Source organism: Miscanthus floridulus, chromosome 15 (genome assembly GCF_019320115.1).
Source record: "Miscanthus floridulus cultivar M001 chromosome 15, ASM1932011v1, whole genome shotgun sequence".
NCBI classification, from domain to species: domain Eukaryota; kingdom Viridiplantae; phylum Streptophyta; class Magnoliopsida; order Poales; family Poaceae; genus Miscanthus; species Miscanthus floridulus.
The window spans coordinates 17,093,546-17,116,949 of NC_089594.1; the positions used below are offsets into that span (position 1 = coordinate 17,093,546).

The 23,404-nt window shown below is 46.0% G+C and overlaps 1 protein-coding gene across 1 annotated transcript; it reads right to left on the minus strand.

The window, feature by feature from the left end:
* Positions 1–17,859: 17,859 nt before the first annotated feature.
* LOC136507102 (cysteine-rich receptor-like protein kinase 7) lies at positions 17,860–22,511 on the minus strand. The gene is made up of 6 exons (XM_066501933.1): positions 22,404–22,511; positions 21,906–22,164; positions 21,557–21,801; positions 18,535–18,690; positions 18,006–18,141; positions 17,860–17,876 (listed from the first exon to the last, which is right to left on the minus strand). The coding sequence occupies exons 1-6, from the start codon at positions 22,509–22,511 to the stop codon at positions 17,860–17,862; spliced, it is 921 nt and encodes a 306-aa protein (XP_066358030.1).
* Between the last annotated feature and the right edge of the window lie 893 nt (positions 22,512–23,404).

The window sequence follows — 23,404 nt, forward strand, 5'->3', positions numbered from 1 at the left end:
GTGGAGTCTGCGAAGAATGAATGCAAAGGTGCCACGGGTTCTGCCTGTTTCTTCTTGTATTTTGACTTCTTTTTCCGCTGACTTGTTCTTGGGTGTCTTGTCTAGCTCTCCGAGTTGAGAAGCAGAAGCTCTCGGAGAGTATCGATGAAATGAAGGCCCTTGTCCGTTCTAGTCATAATAAAGCTAAGGAGGTAATTACTCATGCTGAGGAAGAACTCGCCCTTGCTAAGCTGATTAGGCGTGGAGCTGACAGAGATCTTGTGCAGGCCCAAAAAACTATTGAAGGCTTGTCCGGGAAGCTGGCGACGGCTACTGAAAATTGGAATGTTTTGTGGAAATCTTTTCGTTCAGTAGCCGATGTCCTCCGGACTCCAGCAGATGATGGGCAATCTTGGGCGCAGTTCATTCCCCGAATTCCGACTCGTTTCCAAGAGTTCGTGAAGAAGTGTGCCCAAGTATGTACCAAGAATGTGCTGGCCCAGGTCCAGGTCCTTGCTCCAAAGGCGCCTCTGTCCAAGATAGCAGAGGAAGCTGAAAACCAAGAATACCTTGACGCCGTTGAGAGGATGGAGCCTGAGGTCGAAGGTCTAGCCAGTAGGGTTGTAGACAGTCTAAATATTGACATCTCCCTTTCTGATGACAACGCCTGACTCGATTGAGCATCCCCTTGTAATATTACACTCTTCTTTAAATGAAGATTCTTTATTTTTGTTGATGTATTCTTTGCCTGGGTGCGGTTGAAGTTACTTGACTTGCTGAGTACTTTGTCCTGTTCCCATCTCTGCTTCCCAAAACAACTCTGTGCGTTATTCTGACGAGACCCCTCGATTTGTCGAGTACTTTTCTTTTCTTCCTCTTTTGTGATCCGTCGAGTGCTTTGTCCACGCTATGACTTTGTTAGATGTAGATCTTTGTTTTGACAACTTTTCTCCTGCGCTATGTAAAACGACTCGGCATAGAAAGTTGCTTTGACAAACTTCGGCATCCGAGTGCTTTCTTGAGTGGCGCTTGTGCTTTTCTGAGGAAAAAGTATTCCTATCAGAATGTCCTGGATGACAACTTTTCTCCTGCGCTATGTAAAACGACTCGGCATAGAAAGTTGCTTTGACAAACTTCGGCATCCGAGTGCTTTCTTGAGTGGCGCTTGTGCTTTTCTGAGGAAAAAGTATTCCTATCAGGATGTCCTGGATGTAGCCCCGAGCCTCTTGCTTTTCTGAATGAAGAGCTGGAGGGTCTTTTTGGAGTTAATTTTCGGTCGACTGGTTTTAGGTGTTAGCTTTTAGCTACCCTCATCGGCGGGCTCAAGCGTCTTTTCAGCTATTTTGCTCTCGGCCGGGATGCTCAGGCATGTTTTCAGCCATTTTGCTTTTTGTTTCGGGTGTTAGCTTTTAGCTACCCTCATCGGCAGGCTCAAGCGTCTTTTCAGCTATTTTGCTCTCGGCCGGGATGCTCAGGCATGTTTTCAGCCATTTTGCTTTTTGTTTCGGGTGTTAGCTTTTAGCTACCCTCATCGGCGGGCTCAAGCGTCTTTTCAGCTATTTTGCTCTCGGCCGGAATGCTCAGGCATGTTTTCAGCCATTTTGCTTTTTGTTTCGGGTGTTAGCTTTTAGCTACCCTCATCGGCGGGCTCAAGCGTCTTTTCAGCTGTTTTGCTCTCGGCCGGAATGCTCAGGCATGTTTTCAGCCATTTTGCTTTTTGTTTCGGGTGTTAGCTTTTAGCTACCCTCATTGTCGATGTTTTATCACCGGCAACCCGTCTCGGGGTACCCGGGACGGTGATTTGTTCGAAGGGGTATCGGCGTTTTGCAGGAACTCGATGGTAAACGCAGGGAGACAACGATTTATACTGGTTCAGTACGCCGGAAAGTCATGGCGCCCTACGTCCAGTGTGGGGTGGATAGTAAATTGCGCCCTGCGCTATTTGTTGTGGTTGTCAGGTCTGTCGGTTATGTCTGTCGCTCATGTGTGTATGTTAGCTAGGTCTACCGATCTAGGGACCCCTGCCCTCCTTTATATAGTCCAGGAGAGGCGGGAGTCCTAGTCGGTTACAAAGTAGAGATCCTAGTAGGATTACGTGTACTAGTCCTAGTAGGATTACATGAGGAGAATCCTATTTGAACTAAGTCTTCTTCTCTCTTCACCGTGGGGAACCTTATGGGTCCTGCATCGACAAGCCCCCGAGCATTTCGTGATTGAGCTTCAAGGGCCGGGTTGTTGTAGACTTGTTCTGGGTTCTTTCTTGAAGCGAGATCTTGAGATGGTCTTCTTTGTCTTTTCTTCGGCTGATGTGCACTTTTGCACAAAAGTGCACTCAGTGAGTGTAGCCCCCGAGCCTCTTGCTTGTTGGGACAAGAAGCCAGAGGGTCCCTTTAGTCTTCTTGGTTGCTCTGAGTTCTTTTTCGGTGGGTGCAATTTTTCGTAAAAATTGCACTCACTGAGTGTAACCCTCGAGCCTCTTGCTTTTGCTTGCAAAAGTTGGAGGGTCCAGATTCTTGTCTTAAAAATTTTTTGGGGTTATGTATCCCGCAGCCCCCGAGCCTTCTCCGAGTACTTTTCTTTAGAATAGAAATCGGATGAAGGGTCTTGATGTGTTGTCGTTGTTGTAGTCTTGAGTACTTGTATTCTTGGTCTTTCATCCTTGAATTCGAGCCTCCGGGCGTAGTTGAAGCGAATGCTGAGCCCCCGAGCTTAGTGTTTTGACTAAGCCGTGATGCTCTTCCGAGTTGTTTTTTATTCAACGATGTCGTTTCTAGACTTCTCTGGTTCTTGATGTCCCTCTTCCAGGTTGTTTGCACTTCATCCAGGTTCTTTCTGAATTTGTATGTACCTCATCCGGGTTGTTTTTGATTCATCCGGGTTCTTTCTGATCTTGTCTTGGTTCTTGCCGCACCTCTTCCAGGTTGTTTGCACTTCGTCCAGGTCCTTTCTGAACTTGTATGTACCTTATCCGGGTTGTTTTCTGATCAATCCGGGTTCTTTCTGAATTTGTCTTGGTACTTGCAGCACCTCTTCGGGGTTGTTTGCGCTTCGTCCAAGTTTTTTCTGAACTTGTATGTACCTCATCCGGGTTGTTTTCTGATCAATCCGGGGTATCTGGCTGATTGGAGGGTAGCGTTTGCTCTGACTTCTTCTGAGCTGTCGAGTTCTAATCTTCTTGTGTGTTCTGCTTCTCCTTCATCGTATTGCTCTATCTTTGGGGATGTCCAGATCAAGTCGGCGGGCAGTACGGCCTCTGACCCGTAAACTAGGAAGAAGGGTGAGTAGCCTGTTGCTCTGCTTATTGGAGTTCGTAGTCCCCATACTACTTTCGGTAATTCTTCAATCCATTTGGACCCATAGTCCACTAGTTCTTCGTATAATCTTGGCTTTAATCCGGCTAGTATGAGTCCATTAGCCCTTTCTACTTGTCCGTTGGCCTCTGGATGTGCAACAGACGCATAGTCTATACTGAAACCACAGTCTTGTGCCCAGCTCTTGAATTCTGTAGCTGTGAAGGGGGAGCCTAGATCTGTGATGATTCAATTGGGCATGCCAAAGCGGTGCATAATGTCTTGGATGAACTCGACTGCTTTGGTTGCGCTGTATTTCGCGAGTGGTTTGTATTCAATCCACTTGGTGAACTTGTCGATTGCCACAAAGATGTACTCGAAGCCGCCTTTTGCTTTTTTCAGGGGTCCTACTTGATCTAGCCCCCAGCAGGAAAAAGGCCAAGCGGGTGGGATGCAGATAAGATTGTGAGCTGGTACGTGGGCTTGTCTTGCAAACGTTTGGCAACCTTTGCATTTTTTGACAAGCTCTTCTGCGTCCTTCAAAGCGGTTGGCCAGTAGAATCCGGTGCGAAATGCTTTGCCAACAAGTGTCCTTGAAGCGGCATGATTTCCACAGCAACCTGAGTGTATTTCATCTAGGATTTCTTTGCCTTCTTCAAATGAGACACATTTTAGTAGTACTCCTGATGATGCTGCTCTTCTGTAAAGTTTATCCCCTACTAGAACGTAGTTTTTGCTTCTGCGAACAACTTGGGTGGCCTCTGCTTTATCTGCTGGCAGTTTATTTTCTTTGATATAGTCGATGAAAACTTGGCTCCATGAAGTGTTGATTACCAAGATCTGAACGCCTTTAGCCTGAATTTCATGTGTTGTTTCACCGGGTTGTTTGATAGAGGGAACTGATAGCTCTTCTATGAATACGCCGGGTGGAACCTTTGCTCTGTCTGATCCGAGCTTGGCGAGGACATCTGCTGCAATGTTGGAATCGCGTAGGACGTGTAAAATTTCTAATCCTTGGAAATGTTTTTCAAGTTTCCGTATTTCAGCACAATAAGCACCCATGTTTTCTTTGGTGCAATCCCAATCTTTGTTGACTTGGTTGATGACTATTGCTGAATCGCCGTATACAAGTAATCTTTTTATTCCGAGGGTAATCGCCACTCGTAGCCCGTGGATGAGGGCTTCATATTCTGCTTCATTATTTGTAGCTTGCCATAATATCTGAAGGACGTACTTGAGTTGTTTTCCTTCTGGAGAAATGAGGAGAACGCCTGCACCGGCCCCGCCTAGTTTGAGTGATCCGTCAAAGTACATCTTCCAGTGGTCAAGGATTGTATTTGATAAAGGCTGTTGGATCTCTGTCCATTCGGCCACGAAATCGGCGAGGGCTTGAGATTTGATTGCTTTCCGTGGGGTGAAATTGATGTCAAGAGCTCCAATTTCAACTGCCCACTTGGATATGCGCCCCGTGGCATCTTTATTGTGTAGGATGTCTCCGAGTGGAAAATCTGTCACCACGGTAATCTTGTGGCTTTCGAAATAGTGGCGAAGCTTCCGTGAGGTAATGAGTAGAGCGTAGAGTAGTTTTTGTACATGCGGGTACCGGATTTTGGATTCTGACAGTACTTCGCTGATGTAGTATACGGGACGTTGCACTTTATACACGCGCCCTTGTTCTTCTCTTTCTATGACTATTGCTGTGCTGATTACGGTAGGAGTTGCCGCAATATATAGCATCATATCTTCATCTTTCTTTGGAGGTGTCAGGATAGGCGACGAAGTGAGGTATTCTTTAAGTTTTTTGAAAGCTTCGTCGGCCTCTATTGTCCACTCCAACTTGTCTGTCTTCTTTAGTAGTTTAAAGAAAGGTAACCCCTTTTCGCCGAGTCTTGATATGAAGCGGTTGAGGGCCGCCATGCATCCTGTTAGTTTTTGCACATCTTTGACACTTCTAGGTGGGCCCATCTCTGTTATAGCTCGAATTTGCTTGGTGCTGGCTTTGATCCCACGCTGACTGACCAAAAATCCGAGTAGTTGTCCTGAGGGAACTCCAAATACACATTTATTTGGGTTCAATTTCCATCTCCATTTCTTCAAGTTTTCGAAGGTTTGCTTTAAATCTTCAATTAGAGTGTCTGGGTTCTTTGTTTTCACCACCACATCATCCACGCATGCCTCCACATTTTCACCGATTTGATTCCCAAGGCAAGTCTGGATAGCTCTTTGGTACGTGGCGCCAGCGTTCTTTAGTCCAAACGACATGGTCTTGTAGCAGTAGGCACCAAACGGGGTGATGAAAGATGTCTTGCTCTGGTCTTCTTCTTTTAGTGCGATCTGGTGATATCCTGAATAGCAATCGAGAAAAGATAATAGCACAGATCCTGCTGTCGAGTCAACTATCTGGTCAATGCGTGGTAGCCCGAACGGATCTTTTGGGCAATGTTTGTTGAGATCTGTGTAATCGACGCACATACGCCACTCGTCTGTGTTTTTCTTCTGCACAAGGACCGGGTTTGCTAGCCAATCTGGATGAAGGATCTCCTTGATGAATCCGGCTGCCATCAGTTTTGTTATTTCCTTTTTAATTGCTGCCTTCTTGTCGGGTGAGAATAGTCGTAGCCGTTGCTTTACAGGCTTGGAGCTTTCGTTAACATCAATTCTGTGCTCAGCCAACTCCCTCGGGACTCCTGGCATGTCGGCCGGCTTCCAAGCGAAGATATCTTTGTTGTCCCGAAGAAAGTTGGTGAGCGCGAGTTCCTATTTTGCCGAGAGGTGAGCACTGATGGTTGCTGTCTTGGAGGTATCGCCTGTGCCTAAGTCGATTTGCTTGACGTCGGCTTCTTTTGGTGGTGCGATGATGCTGGGCTTTTTAGCCGGTATTTCTAATTCTTCTTGGCTTGTCTCTGCAGCGATTGCGGCTATTTCTTTTCTTCCATTGTCGGCTTGTGCTTTAGCTGCAATTTGGATTGCCTGAACGTCGCAGTCAAAAGCGCGCTTCAAATTGCTTCGAAGAGAAAGGATACCGTTGGGTCCTGGCATCTTAAGCAGTAAGTACGGATAATGTGGTATTGCCATGAATTTGGCCAGTGCTGGACGTCCGAGGATTGCATGATATGACGAATCGAAGTCGGCGACTTCAAATTTGATAAACTCTGTTCGGTAGTTTGAAGGAGTTCCAAAGGTAACAGGTAAAGTAATTTGTCCGAGTGGCATGGCTGCTTTGCCGGGTACTATTCCGTAAAAAGGTGTGCTTGTTGGCGTAATCATCCCGGCGAGTTGTAGTCCCATTTTCCTTAGAGTTTCTGAAAAAATGATGTTGAGTCCAGCTCCTCCATCGATTAGTACTTTGGTGACGGTCATACCAGCAATAGTCGGATCTAGAACCAGTGGATAATGGCCTGCGTTCCCACGCTAGTCCATTGGTCTTCTCTAGTAAATTGGATAGGATACTGTGACCAATTGAGGTATCTTGGTGTAGCCGGTTCTGCCATCATAATGGTCCACAGTGCTAGTTTTTCTTGATGTTTGCTTCTGCAATCCGGAGCCCCTGAGAAAATCACTGCTACCGTCCCCCTGGGTTTTTGGAATCCTTTGTCCTCGTGGTTGTCTTCTTCTCTTTTCTCATTGTCCTCTTTGGTGTTTTCCTTACTATCTTTTCTTGTGTATCGATCATTGAAAGTGTAGCAATTTCCGATGGTGTGCCTCCCGCTAGGGTGCAATGGGCAACGTATGTTTTCAATGTCATCATATCTTCTGGGTTTGGGAAACTTCTTTGATTTGTCGGCCATTGCCACAGTATTGTCTGGTCTATGTTTTCTTTCTTGATGTCTGCTATTTCGGTGATTTTGCTTGTCCGAGTTGTCCTGGTTGCTTCTGTCCGGGAACCTCTCTCGTGTTTTTTCTTCTGCAGTAATCATCTTTTCTACTGTACGTCTGAATTCTTCATTGTTTCTCGGATTTTCTTTGCAGAAGTCTTGAAATTGCCACCTAGCCATGATTCCGTGAGAGAAAGCTTCAATTACTTCTCGTTCGGTTATGTCATGCACTTGAGCTCGTAGTTCGCCGAATCGTCGATAGTAATTTCTAAGACTTTCACCTCCCTTTTGCTTGAGTCCTTTTAGTTCTGCATGAGTGATTGGGTGTGTAATGATTCCTACGAAATTCTCACAAAAAGCTCTTTGCAAATCCTCCCAATTTCTGATAGATCCTGGGTTCAGTTTGTCGAACCATTGGAGGGGCATGGCCTCCAGCGCCATGGGAAAGAAAAGGGTTTTGATATCGTCGTCTCCTCCGGCTAGTTCAATTGATTGTGAATATATTCTGAGCCATTGCCTTGGTTCAGTTTTGCCATCATACTTGGAGTGGTTAGACGGTTTGAATTTGTGAGGTAATCATACCAATGCAAGCCTGTTCGCGAAACAGGGGAACCTGTCGTGTGCCTTGGTTTCTTTGAATTCAGATTCGGCACCTTCTTCTGGCCAACTGTTGTTCTGATGGGAACAATCTTGCGAGGTTGTCTGGGTAGGTACCCTGCTCCTAGTCTTCCTTAGTTGTTCAAATCGGTGGCCTTGATTATGTTCCTTCCTACTTCCTCCGTCATGGCTTCCACCCGGCCCAAGTTTTTTGAAAGCGGATTTCCTTTGATTTTGATCTTCTTGCCGATGGGTTGTTGATCTGGCGGGTAGTCTTGATCGAGCTTTCTCTTCATGCGTTCTCGGGATCGTCGATCGGAGCAAGTCCTGGAGCTGTTCATACTTCTCACCAGGATGTGAAGTTGCTCCGAGTTCTTCTAATGCTTCTCGAATCTTGTCGTAAGGCGTATTTGCCGTGCGTCTTCCTTCAACTTCCCGTTGCGATTTTCTTTTGTCGTACTCTGCTAATTCTGACTCGTATCTGATCCAAGCTTCCCTGCGCTGCCTAGCACGGTGTTGGCGTCCTTGCTTCAACTTGTTTTTTCTTTCTCTAGCTTGTTTCTAACTATCGGTTTCCCCATCGTAGCCCTGGGCAAAGGGTGATATGTTGGATTCTGATTCATTTGATGATCTGACATCGGGTGCTTCCAGAGGATTTAATGGTGACCGCGGACGTCGAACCATGAGCACTTCTCGTGCGTGAGTCGTTCTGTTATTGGCGTTAGTTTTCATGCTGTCGGAGTCACTGATAACTTTAGTAGATGCCTCGGTGTCGTAGATCGAGTCTCCTTCTTGGTAAGGTAGAATAGCTGTCATTGTTGTGCCGACTAGTTGGGTTCCGCTACCCTCAGGAACGGAACCCGGCCAGTGGATGATACAGTCCTGCGATGTTATCGTTAGCATGAGACCCTCCTGAGCTCCTGTCAGTGGTATCCCGAATCTAGGATTGAAAGATCTTTCGAACTGTCCCTGATAGGATTTTGCCATGTTGTCGAGCCCAAATAGAAAAGAACTCAACTTCTTGAGAGAACTCTGGGGGTAATCCGAGTTGTTTTGGGTTGTGCTCTGGAATCTTGCCAAAAAAGAACTCGGTTTCTTGAAAGCACTCGGATAAAACTTCGCCTTGGAGCTTGAATTCGAATCGGATATGAGTGGTCGTGAAATCTGATTTGAATCGGATACTATGAGCTGCGTGAATCTTCTGGTGAGCTGATCCGTTGTAGTTGTTGAAATAGGAACTTCTTTAAGATGATCTGGATCTTCGAGGAGATGACTTTGAAGCTTGCCGTTGTTGTCTGCCTCGTAGATCCAGGAGCCGAAGATGAAAGTTGATCCCATCGGGAAGATTATGTTGTCGAGGTCCATCGAGCTCTTGGATGCAAAGTCGCCAAAATCCCCTGCCTGGTGCGCCAGCTGTCGATGTTTCACCACCGATAGCCTGCCACGGGGGTACCCGGGGCAGTATGTTCGGGCTTCGGCGTATGCTGAACTCGATGGTTAACGCAAGAGACAGCCGATTTATCCTGGTTCAGGCCCTTGATCGTAGATCGAGTAATAACCTTACGTCCAGTCGGCCTTAAGCCTTTGCGTTGGATTGATTATGATATGCCGTGTTCTCCTTCCTGACAGGAGCCCTGCCCTCCTTTATATAGTCAGGAGGCCAGAGTCCTAGTCGGTTTACAATGAGATTTCCTAGTAGGATTACTTAATAGTTCTACTACTAAGATTTACATGGGAAGAATCCTAGTTGAACTAGATCTTCTCTCTCCCTTGCGGGGTATCCTGTGGGTCCCGTATCGACAGTCACTCAAGTCAAGTGCTCACTATCCAGGAGCGATGGCGATTCGAATCGATTCCTAACCAGCTGGTGATGTATTCCTTACACAAACCTCACTCACCCGCTAAAGTGAGGTATTGATCACCGAGTCAACTATCCAGGTATCTCGAGTTTGCTAGGAACCACATGTACCCGGGGGCCGACCGACTGCACTTTGGTCTTATCATCTCACCCCCGTGTCCTACCACACCTGCTTCGGGCACTTCGTGCGGCTACACCTCGAGCTGCTCCTCGGGTATGACAACTGGGTTCTCGGTTTGCGATCCTGTATGATGCAATGTGCGTAAGTGCTTATGCCAAAGTGCATTGGATGAAATGAATACAATGGATATGCTTGAAGGCAAGGTAGTCAAATCATCCAAGAACATATACTATAAGCACATGTCATCTACTGCATTCTCTTCTACTACTAATATGCTAAGTCAACACATCTTATTAAATGCTTCAAAGATACACCAAAGCTTCACTAATTTCTTAATCACACATAAAGCAACACTTGATTAAACCCTAATTAATAATAGGTTTGAATAGTAACATCTATTTTTATTGCTTAGATAAATCTTAGAAAATTACCATAGCACAGTACTACCCTAAGTAGTCTACCATCAGATTTTTATGGCATTTGAATAAGTGGATTAGTCTACACAAAAATAACAAGATATGGCATGATCATGAACATGAAAATACTTTGTACTGTGAAAGGTGTCAAACAACAGAGAAAATATTTTTCCTATGTTCTACACAGCAAAAAATCACTGTACAAAAATTATCACATGCATGTTTTATACAAATTTTGCTCTCTAGCAAAAATAACAAAAATCAGCCATTAAAGGCACTTGAACTACACATAATTTTTCTACAGCACATGCATGACACATATTTTTCCTAGGAAGTACATTACCTAAGAAGATTAACAAACTTGGAAATCACATTTTTCTGAAGCCTATAGGTTTTTCTACACATTTTTCAAGTTATCAGCAATATCAAGGATTAAATAAAGCTCTACAGAAAAGTATCTTAAAAATGACATGCAATAATTTTCTCATGTAGATCTGGTGACAAGGAACCTAGCAAAATTTATTTCAATAGATTTGGAGCAAATTTGAGTCTACAAACATTTTCCAAAGCATTTCTTTTTTCAAATAATAACAGAAAAACTGAAACGAAATCTTCCTATTACTACTGGGCCGGCCCGTGGAAATCAACTGGCCCACGGCCACACTCGGCCCGCTCAGACCGAGCCAAGGGGAGTGCGGCGGCCTGGCTCGGGGCTTCGGCCCAAGCCAGCCTGGCCCAGCTCGGCCGAGGCAAGGAGCCATGCCAGCGTCGAGACGCCACGGCGGCGCGGCTCTGCCAGCGGGCCGACGGTCGTTGCCGGCCGGGTCAGGGCAAGCGGGCGAGCGCACGGGGTTCGCAAGGAGGTGCCGAATGCGAGCAGGCAACTAGGAAGGGTGGAGGAGGGGAAGAAGGATGCATTCCACGGCGGCCGAGCACGGCGGCGCCATGGCTGACGGCGGCGAAGCGCGAAGAAGGCTCTACCTTGGCTCAAAGGCGTCACAACCGCGAGCACCAGGTGCCGAAGAGCGAGGCGGAGCTGGGTACGCTTGATTGCTGGCTGTGGTGGAGCACCGGCGGCGAATTCGACCGGTGGGGCTGCGGTGGCGCTCGCTGGCGAGAGAGCAGAGCGCGTGCGGGCGGAGCAGAGAGGCAGCGCGGGAGAATGGAGTGGCGAGCGCAGCGGCTTCGGCAGATGAAGGCGGGCGCGTGGGAGCGGACGCAGGCCGTGGCTGCCGCGCGGCGAGCGTCGCCGATGCATGGCCGCCACACGGCGGTCGCGCCCTGGCATCTTTTGAAATACCAGTTTTCAATTATCATTTTGAGCAAGAAAATGACATCTTTTGAAAATGTCCCAAAAATGAAAGTTGCTTAGAATTTAATTCTCTATAACTTTGCTTTTATGACCAAAGTCCAATTCTTGATAGATTTTGAATTATAAAATTAAAGTCAATTTTAACTCAAAACCCTAATTTTGGAGAATTATTTTTAAAGCAGAATTTGGCAATAATTTCAATACAAACTTTGCTCCAAAAATTGTGCTAGATAATTCTAGATGATTTACAATGATAGCCAAACATGTTTTACTAGCCTAGCAAACATAATCAGGGCAAAAACAACTCTAAACAAGTGTATGCAACATTCATGTTTCACGAGCATGTTTCGTATGTTTCGAAGCAATGTTTTAGTTGTTATTTACATGATTAGGCATGTATGATTAGGATGCTTGATGATGCATGATATGCATGATTTGCAGTGCCTAAATGCTAGCATAACACTGGGGTGTTACAGATCACGCCTGTTACAAATGGTGGTTGGCGGTACTTCCTCCTGCTCGTGGATGATTGCAGTCGCTACATGTGGCTGAAACTCCTGACGAGCAAGGATGAAGCGGCGGCGGCGATCAAGAAGTTCAAGATGCGTGCGGAGGCCGAGAGCGGCAAGAAGCTCCGCATGCTGGGGATTGACTGCGGTGGCAAATTCACTTTGGTGGAGTTCGCTGCGTACTGCGCAGATTAGGGTGTGGGGTAATACTTCACCGCGCCGTACTCGCCACAACAGAATGGCATGGTGGAGAGGCGGAACCAGACGATGGTCGCCATGGCCCAATCCATGATGAAGGCCAAAGGCATGCCGGCAAGGTTCTAGGGTGAGGCAATGACCACGGCGGTGTTCATCCTCAACCACTCTCCGACCAAGGCCCTAACGGGCAAGACGCCATTTGAAGCTGGGTATGGGCGCAAGCCGAGCGTGTCCTTCCTCTGAACATTCGGCTGCATCAGCCACGTCAGGAAGACGAAGCCTAACCTCACCAAGCTGGAGGACAGGAGCACACCCATGGTGTTGTTGTGCTACGCGAAGGGTACCAAGGCGTACCGGCTCTACGACACACGTAGAGACAAGGTGCTTGTCTCGTGTGACGTCGTGTTTGACGAGGAGGTAGCTTGAGACTGGAGCAGTCCGAGCACGGGGGAAGCTGGCGGCTTCACCAACACCTTCATCATCGAGCACTTGGTCATCCATAGTGGTGGAGACACTAGGGAAGAGGTGTCGAGCACTCTGGGAGGGATGCCGAGCACTCCGGCGGTTGAGTCGAGCACTCCTAGGGTAGTGCCGAGCACTCCAGGAGGAGTGCCGAGCACTCCAGGAGGAGTGCCGAGCACTTCTAGAGGGATGCCGTGCACGCCAGGAGTGGTGCCGGGAGGTTCTGCAGTGGTGGCGACCACTACAGGATGGGTGCCGAGCACTCCCATGGCGGAGCCAAGACGTCTTACAGTGGTGTCAATCACTCTAAGACTGAGGCTAGGCACTCCTACAGTGTGGCCGAACACTGCAGGAGTTATGACAAGAAGTCCAGAAGTAGTGCCGAGCACTGCAACCAGGGTGCCGAGCACTCAAGGTACTGTGTCGAGCACTCTGGTAGAACAGGGAACTCCATCAATTCTGATCGAGTTCGCCTCACCTCCAAGTGACATCACTGAGTTCGTGGATGCTTTCCACGAAGATGAGGAGGTGTGGTTCCGTAGGCTGGACGACATCGTCGATGACACATGTCCCTCAGGCTTGGCAGGTAGGCTGCTCAATGACGTAGAGCTGCTACTCGTCAGTGGTGAGGAACCACCCACGTTTGCGCTGGCTGAGCGCGATGGAAACTGGCGACGGGCATTGCTGGAGGAGATGAAGGCGATCGAGGAAAACAAGACTTGGCAGCTCGTCGATCCACCTCCAGGATGTCGTCCGATCAGCCTGAAGTGGGTGTACAAGGTCAAGCGGGACGAGCTCGGTGCCATTGTCAAGCACAAGGCGCATCTCGTCGCCCGAGGCTTCGTTCAGCGCTAGGGCATAGACTTCGAGGAGGTCTTTGCGCCAGTAGCGCGCATGGAGTCGGTCTGTTTGCTACTTGCTTTGGCAGCAGCAAAGGACTGGCGCGTCCATCACTTGTACGTTAAATCGGCCTTCCTCAACGGCGAGCTGGCAGAGACGGTCTTCGTCAGGCAACCTCCAGGTTTCACCGTTAAGGGAGAGGAGCACAGGGTGCTCCAACTACGCAAAGCGCTCTACGGGCTGCGGCAGGCCCCCCGAGCATGGAACGCCAAGCTTGACGCCACGCTGGGCGAGCTTAGGTTTCAGTGGTGCGCAACCGAGCACGCGCTCTACACGCGGCGACAAGGGAAGGAGGAGCTCGTCGTCGGCGTGTATGTGGATGAATTAATCGTCACTGGCGCGCGCACGGAGGATATCAACAGCTTCAAGCGCGAGATGGTGGCTCGTTTTTGAATGAGCAATCTCGGCGCACTCTCCTACTATCTCGGCATCGAGGTGAGACAGGGAAAGGAGGAACTCACGCTCGGTCAGAGCGCGTATGCCTCCAAGCTGTTGTAGAGGAGCGGCATGGCTGAGTGCAAGCCATGCGTGACTCCGATGGAGGAGCGGCTGAAGCTGACGAAGGCCAGCACCGCGGCGAAGGTGGATGCGACACTCTACCGGAGCATCGTCGGCGGTCTGCGCTACCTAGTCCACACGAGGGCGGACATTGCGTTCGTCGTGGGCTACGTCAGTCGCTTCATGGAGGATCACAGAGAGGGTCACTGGGCTGCGGTGAAGCGGCTACTACGCTACGTCAAAGGGACGGTGGATCAGGGGATCATCTTTTCCAAGACCGGTGGGAGTAGGCTACAGCTCACTGTGTTCAGCGATGCAGACATGGCGGGGGACATCGATAGACGACGGAGCACTTCTGGCGTGCTCGTCTTCCTCGGGTTGGCCTTAATTTTATGGCTGTCGCTGAAACAGAAGGTGGTGGCGCTATCTACGTGCGAGGCAGAGTACGTAGCGGCGGCCACAGCGGCGTGCCAAGTTGTGTGGCTACGCCAGCTGCTGGACGAGCTGACTGGCGTGGAAGCTCACCCACCAGCACTGATGTTGGACAACCAGCCCGCCATCGCCCTCGCAAAGAATCCGGTTCTGCACGACCGAAGTAAACACATCGATGTAAAGTTCCACTTTCTCAGAGACTGTGTCGATGGAGGGCAGATCGTCATCGAGTTTATCGAAACTGGTCGGCAACTCGCGGATGTCCTCAGCAAGCCGCTCGGACGTCTTCGACTCACGGAGCTGAAGGAGATGATCGGCATGGAGGGGGTACAAGAGTTAGCAGTAGGATTAGGGGAAGATTGTTAGATAATCTACTGCTACCTTATGTGAACACAACAAGGAAAGGCGGCACCGAAAAAGCCTCCTACTGTGATACTGTAGCTGCTGCAGGTGCAGGCGTCACACGGCTCACCTGCAGCACTGTAGGCACATGCAGTGGCCGACGCAGAGTCAGCTCTGTATGTTATCTAGTTACTGTTACAACATGTGAGCTGTACTGGGACTAGATGGATATAGTTGTATAAATAGACTATCAAGGCAACTCAGTAAAGAGAGTTCATATTTGCCATCTCTCAGACAGGGCTTCGGCCAACGCTTGTGTCTTGTACTGTGTGTGCATGCTCTGTTCTTCCTTCTTCTTTAAGCTCTAATCATAGTGTGTGGAGACGGACAACGCTTATTCATGGTCGGCACGGCTAGTAGGCATTTGACAACATTAGCAGGTGCTCGATAAAACTAGTAAGTGATTCACTCGTGTGAGCCCGTCATCCTATAGGCAACAACGTCGATGCCCCGGTCCAGCACCTGAGCACCCAGCAAGCCAACGACAAATGCAGAAGCTCAGGTGGCCTGCTCGCCGCCACTGTGGCTGCAGCTGTGATAACGGCAGCTGAACGACAGCGCTACCATACAGTTACCAATATGCCCTCCTGAATGAAATTCAAGCTTTATAAATAATCTTTCTCAATAAAATGCCCAATAAATAGAAAAAATGAAAGTACTTGGAAGTACCATGTTATTTTTTCAACCATTGTAAAACAGCTCGTTAAACAATTGTTCCCAGCTCATAGTTCAAAGTTCAGGCTGTTGAATTCAATCCACATTTCTGAGTTCATGTTTGGGTCCTAAGATGAGCTCAGAGTTCCACATTGTGACACCCCAAATTTTCTGATTTTGGGTTGTGAATACAAGACAATAAATAAAATAAATGGTTTAAATAATTGTGTAAAACTTGACAAGGTAAATTTAAGTTTTTGCCAATTTAGATACATAAAAGTGTGGTTTTTCAAAATTTCTAAATTAATTTGATGGGCTTTTGTTGATATGGTGCTTGTCTGTTGGTTGAAAACGGACGGAAAAAATCCCGTTTCGACCCGTTCCGTTTTCTACTTTCTTCCGTCCGTTTTCGTATTTGTGGGACCCTGTTTTCGTATTTACGAAAACGGGAAAAGGGTTTTTCCGTCCGTTTCCGCGAGATCTCGTTTTTATCCAGAATTAACCCTTATTTATTCCGTTTTTCATCCCGTTTTCAATCTATGTGAGATATATCTAGAAATTGATATGTTCATAAACCTACTAATCATAAATTATGCATATTAACATGTTAACATATGGTATACTAGTGAATATTGGACCGATAATTTCGTACGCGTATATTATTTTGTGACTTTGTTCATGCATAGTCAAGAATATTTGATCATATTATTTTAACTTATTTTTTGGCTCTCCGTCCGTATTTGTCTGTTTTCGTATTTCCGTATATTCCCATCCGTTTTTAATTCCGTTTTTTCCCGAACCCGATCCCGTTTCCGCTAAAAATATAGAAACGGAAATGGGAGAGGAGTTTTTCCACCCGTTTCCGTCCGTTTTCACGTCATCCAATCCTTCCGAGGGATTTTCCGGAGCCTTTTCCCATTTTTTCTATGGCTTAATCCAATTTTTGGATGCTCTATTAATGGGCTCCAAATATTTTTTCTATGGCTTAATCCAATTTTTGGATGCTCTTTTCCCATTTTTTCCCATTTTTGCTCTTTTCCCATTTTTTCTATGGCTTAATCCCTTTTAATGGGCTCCAAATATTTTATTTGGATTCGTCGTCTCCCAATATATCTCTCCAAGTTTTCCTTCAATTTTTGCAATTTTCGAAATAGTTTTTGGGATTTAAAATGATTTCAGCTTTTTCTGTAATTATTTTTGAACTGAAAATGATTTTCTAAAAAATCCCGAAATTATAAAAATAACTCATCTTTTCCCGACTTCAAACCCTACAACTGTATATATGCCGGTGTTCTCCTCGACGCACTGTTCCAGATCTAAAAACGCCATGGCGAGCCGGCACTCCTAGCTCCGTACATCTATCGCCGAAGTTCTACCTGGTTTCCAGCGAACTTCGGCGAGGTTTTCCGGCCATCCCCGGCCTCTCCCGCGGAAACCCACACTACCAGAAGGTTCGTATCGATCTCCTCTACACCGTCTCGCTTCTTGTTTCGCAAATCCGTGATCCATCCATCGTTCCCTAACCTTTGTTCTCTTCTCCGGCGAGGAACTCCATGGCCGACCCTCTTCTTCGTGTTTTCCGGCCACCTTCGACCTTCCTGCGGGCCACCCCGACCTCACGCCGGAGGTAGCCACCCGCACCACCGTCTTGGGCCCACGGCCCCGCGCCCAGCTTCTCCGTCCCGCGGTCCTCCGCGGCGCACTCCTGCGAAGGAGGTGCGGCCCTGCGCCGTGCCCGCGGGCGCCCGGCTCGCCCCCTGTGGCCGACCGGCGAGGCCCTGCGCGGCTGGGCAGCGAGCCGCAGCGGGAAGCCGCCGCCCCAACCGGCCATCTGCTCCTATCGGCTGGAGCCATCCTTAGTTATTGGTTAGCTGCAGCGAGCATGCAATCTGTGAACTGTCTGCCTCTTCCGGGAACTGAAGCTTGATTGGCTCAACTTGTAGAAGTATGTTCTGTTTTTTCAGGCAGTGTACATTAAAGGAAAGAACTTGACATCTGGTTATATGGAAGTACCAACTAAGGATTTTTATAAAGTTGTTTGGGTACTCAGTAGAATACTTTGACTTTAGGTGCGAACCAAGTAAAATGTAACTAATTTAATCAGGCAGTGCATATTAAAGGGAAAGAACTTGACATCTGGTTACATGGCAGCACCAACTAAGGATTTTTATAAAGTTGAGTACAACACTTTGACTTTAGGTGCGAACCAAGTAAAATGTAACTAATTCAAAGCAATAAACTTTAGAGACATATCACAAATATGGCTTAAAATTGCAGGCAAAAGAAAACATATACACACTAATGAAACTGAGCATTGTCCCTATTAACTATTTTATTCCACCTCATGAGTTTTAGGTTTACAAGATAGAGAAACTACACTTTATTATTATGGTTTTTAATGCAGAAAAAAATAATATTATGGAACTGCAGCTCCTAACAAACCGGACAAACATTGTAAACATAATTGAACACATAGTGAAATGATTTGGTGACTTAATGTTCCGACTTTTTCATTTACAAAGGATTTTTATTAAAAAATAAATCACCATTTATATGAATTACCTTGCTGATGTTTCTTTCGATCTTCCTCCACGCAGTTCAGTGCCATCTGAGCACATATTTTTACTTGGTGGCAGTATGCTTCTAGCGATGAACCACTCCATGTTGCCTGCGACCTGTTCCTCCAGTTCTTTTGTACCTGCGAAATAAACTGTCAGCATGGGTTGATACCATCTGGATGTAAATGTGTAACGTTTGTGTTAGACAGGCAGGTTAGTGGTATTGGGCTTAGGCCTTATGTTTAGCAGTCAGCCTCTGGTCCTCCTGTTGGCGTGCTGATTGATTAAGGTCCGGTCAACGGTCATCCTACGGTACGCATTGATTCTATAAGTTATATATATATATATATATATATATATATATATATATATATATATATATATATATATATATATATATATATATATATATATATAATCTCCCTCCATCAATCAATCAATTCAGTTGCAGCATATTTCCATGCTTTTAATTTGGTTTATTTACTGAATTGATACTTTTAATAACAAAAAAAAAAACAAATATCATTTCTCACCAGATCAATAAAACCATCGTTTTGCATGTATGCACAGTTGGAGTAGCCCTCAGGTCCTGTCAGTATCTTTATCATCATGACATCTAAGCTGTATATGTCAAACCGTTTTGAAATTTCACCTCTCTCGACGTGTTCTGGTGGCGGGTATCCACTGCACTTGCATCACATACAAATGAGATTAGTAATTCAGAAGTCACTTTCGATGTATTAGAAATAAGATATGTCCAAATCAGGCATTCAACTTACAGTCACTACTACATAAACCTTTTGTAGGGGCCGCTCATGGGCATTTGTAGGAGCGGTTTCGCCAGCCGTCCCTACAAAAGCGTGGCTACAAATCACCGATTTGTAGGAGCGGTTCGTAGACCGCCCCTACAAATCAATTTGTAGAGGCGGCTGTTGTTATCAGCCGCCCCTACAAATTGATTTCAGGGTCGGCTGGTAACACCAGCTGCCTCTACAAAATCAATTTGTAGGGACGACAGTACCAGCCGCCCTTATAATACATGTTTGTAGGGGCGAACATTTATCTATCAAAAAAAAATTAAATTTACAATTCGAATTCGACCAGAACATATATTTTTCATGCACAACTCCATCATGACTTATCCTCTTCTGCGATTGTACTGAAACTCAATGACAATACACATTTATTTATACCAGATTATAATAAATATTCCATGACTTTTAGGTGGACAGTTTAGTCCAGATAAATGAAACAACAAATTTCATCTATTAAACTTTCCAGTAATCGTAATAACATTTCATGGTGACTATGATTTTTATGTGAAAGACCACAGAATAACAAAATTAATGGCGCTCAGATCTAGCAATCGAACATCACAAAATCAGAAGCTTATAATAATCCTTTCACTTGCAGAGTTGCAGTCACACGTCAGGTCAATGTAGCACTAAAGCAGACTGAAAACGAAATTCGTAATTCAGCAGGTCACACATGACATATCTATTTAAGGGCAGCAGCAGTAATAATTTAGCTTAAGCTAGAGATCGGATGCATACCGGAGCTGGTGGCTGGACTGAGACAGAAGTACTTTGTTCCCATCATTACTACATATAAGAAAGATGCTTTGATCAGCAAACTAAGCTATACAGTTGGATTTGGTACTCTCTAGCTAGGTACTCAACTTACCTGAGAGCAATAGAAAAATAAAATTATAAAATTAGGAATTCAGACCACGGTATGCATTTTTGTATCCAAAAATTAATGATTGGAATCTAGGTATTTTTTTTAGTGAAGCCCTCTTCAACTATCGTATAATACCCCTATGTTGAAAACTTGCATTGCAGGCAATAGTGCTATTATTAGTTAATTACCCCTGTTGTTTCCATCATGCTTTCCAAATTTTGTCTTTCTTAATTTTGCTTTGTTTCACCCTGATGATAATGTCTAAATGAGCATTCCAATAAAAACTATAGTTTTGAACAACAGAAAGGAAACTGTAGTTTTCATTGGGTGCTATAAAACAAATACATTTTTCAAGTTCATAAAAATAGATCAAATAAGAAGACAAGCATTTTATTGCTATTCACTTGACATGATTTCATTAAGGAGCAGCATATCATTGTTTCTGTAGACAGGAAACAAATATGATACATAAAAAATACATGAATCAATGACAGTAACATTAAAAGACAACAAATTGTGTTCTCTAGGCTGATATTAAATGCATTTTGTTCCATCAAATCAAATATACTCAGAATGACCATTGCAGTCTAATTCGAGTATCAGGGCAGGTATCGTCTAACCCCAACCAATTAGAGCACTCAGGTCTGGATAGATCGTGCATCCTACAGATCTATCATTTATGCATCGATCCATTGTGAAAAGAGAAATATTAACAGAGCATTCTTTCACAACCGAATCGAACATATCCACCAACGTAGGAATCAAACATGATCCAGCAACGTATGAAGGGCACACGAGTGGGGCTCACCAATGGTGGGGATGGTGGTGACGATCTCGCCGAGCTTGAGCTTGTAGAGGATGGTGGTTTTACCGGCGGTGTCGAGGCCGACCATGAGGATCCGCATCTCCTTCTTGGTGAAGAGTCAGCTGAAGAGCTTCCCGAACGCGAGCCCCATATTTCCCTCCGCGGCGGCCCCCCTTCCTTCACCACCTGCACAATCATCACCTCGTTCATTCATTCATTCATTCATTCCCCGCTCAGATCTCTCCCCACAAACCCTAGCCACACAACGAATCGCGAGCCACCCCGGCACGTCTAGGCGGACAACGCCGTAGATCTGAACCGACCCAATCGAGCCCCGACCACGCGGGTCGATCGGACAGATCACGCACTCACTGCCCCCTCGGAGAGGAGGAGATCGGGGGCAGAGAGATCTGAGAGCGCGAGGGGGCTCAGATCTGGATCCGTCGAGGACGGGGAGGGAGAGGGGGAGGGAAGGGTGGATCGGGGGGGGGGGGGGGGGGCTCACCTGCACTGTGTGCTGAATGCGAAATCCGGAGGAGGAGGAATTGGGGATCAGGGGCGAAGGAGACCTGAAGATGGGAGGGGGAGATATTAACGCCGCGCTTCGTGCCGGCTGGCGGGGTGGGAGGCACACCGGCGAGGCGTGAGCCAGCGACGAGGGACCGGTCGGCACAGAATGATGCGATGGGGGGGGGGGGAGGTGGAGAAAGGCGGCCGCAGCCGCCGCGCCCTCTCGCGCCAGGCGCCGCTGCCGCCCTGTCCGCGTTGAGGGAGAGAGGGAGCGAAGAGGAGAGAGACTGAGAGAGGAGGGGGAGACCCGCTATATACAGTGGACATTTGTAGGGGCGGCTGTGATTCAGCCGCCCCTACAAATAGACACAGCAGCGGTGGCTGGTAATACCAGCCGCTCCTATAAATCGACCCATTTGTAGGGGTGGCTCGTATCACCAGCCGTCCCTACTGTGCCATTTGTAGGGGCGGCTGGTCCCGTGGGTCCCGAGCACGCTCACTGTAGGGGTGTCTCTATCATCAGCCACCCCTACAAAAAAAATTATCCCGTTGCTACAAACGTCTTTTGTAGTAGCGAGTGTTCCTACAAGACTTCGTGTGGTCCGAGCTAGTTCTTTACCAAAGATCCTCGACAAACCAAAATCTGCAATTTTTGGCACCATGTTCTTATCTAGCAATATATTTTCAGGTTTTAGGTCCAAGTGGTAAAGAGGTTCCGCCAGCTCCTCATGAATATGTTTCAAACCTTCACAGGTCCCCTTAATAATTTTGTACCTAGTGTGCCAATCAAATCCATGAAACTCATCTGTGGTAGCAAACGAGGTGATTACCAATCGATCAATCAATTGCTAGTATATATATACAGAAAAGGCTTTCTTCAAAGATATAGTAAAATGAGCATAACCATACCAGAAAGATGCTTTTCGAGGCTCCCATTGTGCAAATACTCGAAGCAGAGGGCTCTGTATGTCTTTTCAGCGAGCACCGTCTTTCCATTATACTTTGTAGGTGTTTTATTTGTTTCATAGCAGTAGCCAAGAATCTGCACAATATTCTGATGCTTAAGCATCTTGAGGTTACGAAACTCGTTTGCGAACTGCTGATCATCAAGTTGTAGAATTTCTTTAAGCATCTTCACAGCAACATCCTCCCCATTTTTAGTCACTCCCTGTTAAAGATGTTCCGTTAGTACCCAATAACGCAAATTGACCTTTTCTAACTACAACTTATAACCACATCAGAATATGGCTTGGGGCCTCGGGCAGCTGGGCACACAGCAATAAGTTTTTATGTCAGCTGGTTGCCTACTTTGCATTTGCAGTAACACTAACATCATGTCGTATAGGTATATTGTTCTGAAGCAATGCACCACAGTTTGTAAAAAGACCATGCATGCTCAAGTCTGACCTTGTAAACATCTCCATATGATCCTGCACCAATTCGTCTCTCCTCAGAGAAATCATCTGTAATTTCTTGTAATAGCTGAAACGTTAGATCCTCTGGTTCCATTGTCATGCTCGTGCTCAGTGACTTGCTCTCGATGTTGTTATTTCTCCTGGTATGAAGAACATTTGATGAGCATAAAAATCAATGTGTCAATCATGGTAACAACACTATGAAACTCACTACTAAGACTGACCCAAGAATTTAGAATGAGTAAAAAGATGTGGTGAGAGAGAGAGAGAGAGAGAGAGAGAGAAATAGAAATGAATTGGAAAAATAAAAAGATGTATTGGGAGGGGAGAAAGTTGTATTAGGAAGTGAGAAGGTCAACTATGTGTTAAGATAAAATTTGTAAGTTGAAGTATTTTGGGATGGAGGAAGGATATTGAAAAGGAAAAACAACAGCACTGAGCATAACTAGCATGTCTCAACTCAACTCTAAGACAGATGCAACAGAACAACAGTGGTAGCTTATAGAATATTTTATCAAGTAAGGAGAGAGAATGATAAGTGGCAAAATAGTCGATGCAAACTACATCTTCGGTGCAATCGTAAACCCCATTGAAGAAACATAATTAGAAGCTTTCACAAAAAAATTGAAACTACGCACATAAATAGTGCATCTATTGATGAACACTACCACAAAATTTGATATTCAAACTTTATCAAGAAAAATTCATACAAAAATAAAAAAATTGAGATGCATATGCACTAGAAGACAAAAATTTTAGGAATTTGTCTTCTAATGCATATGCACTTCAAATTTGTTATTTTTGTTTGAATTTTTATTTGAACCTCAAATTTTGTGGTAATATTTATCGATAAATGCACAACGGATGTGCACAGTTTCAAAAATTTGAAAACTTTTGATTATGTTTTTCAATGGGGTTTCACGATTGAATGAACATGTGGTTTTGCACCGAATATTTTGCCATGATAATGTTAGCTCTTCATGGAGAGCTTAA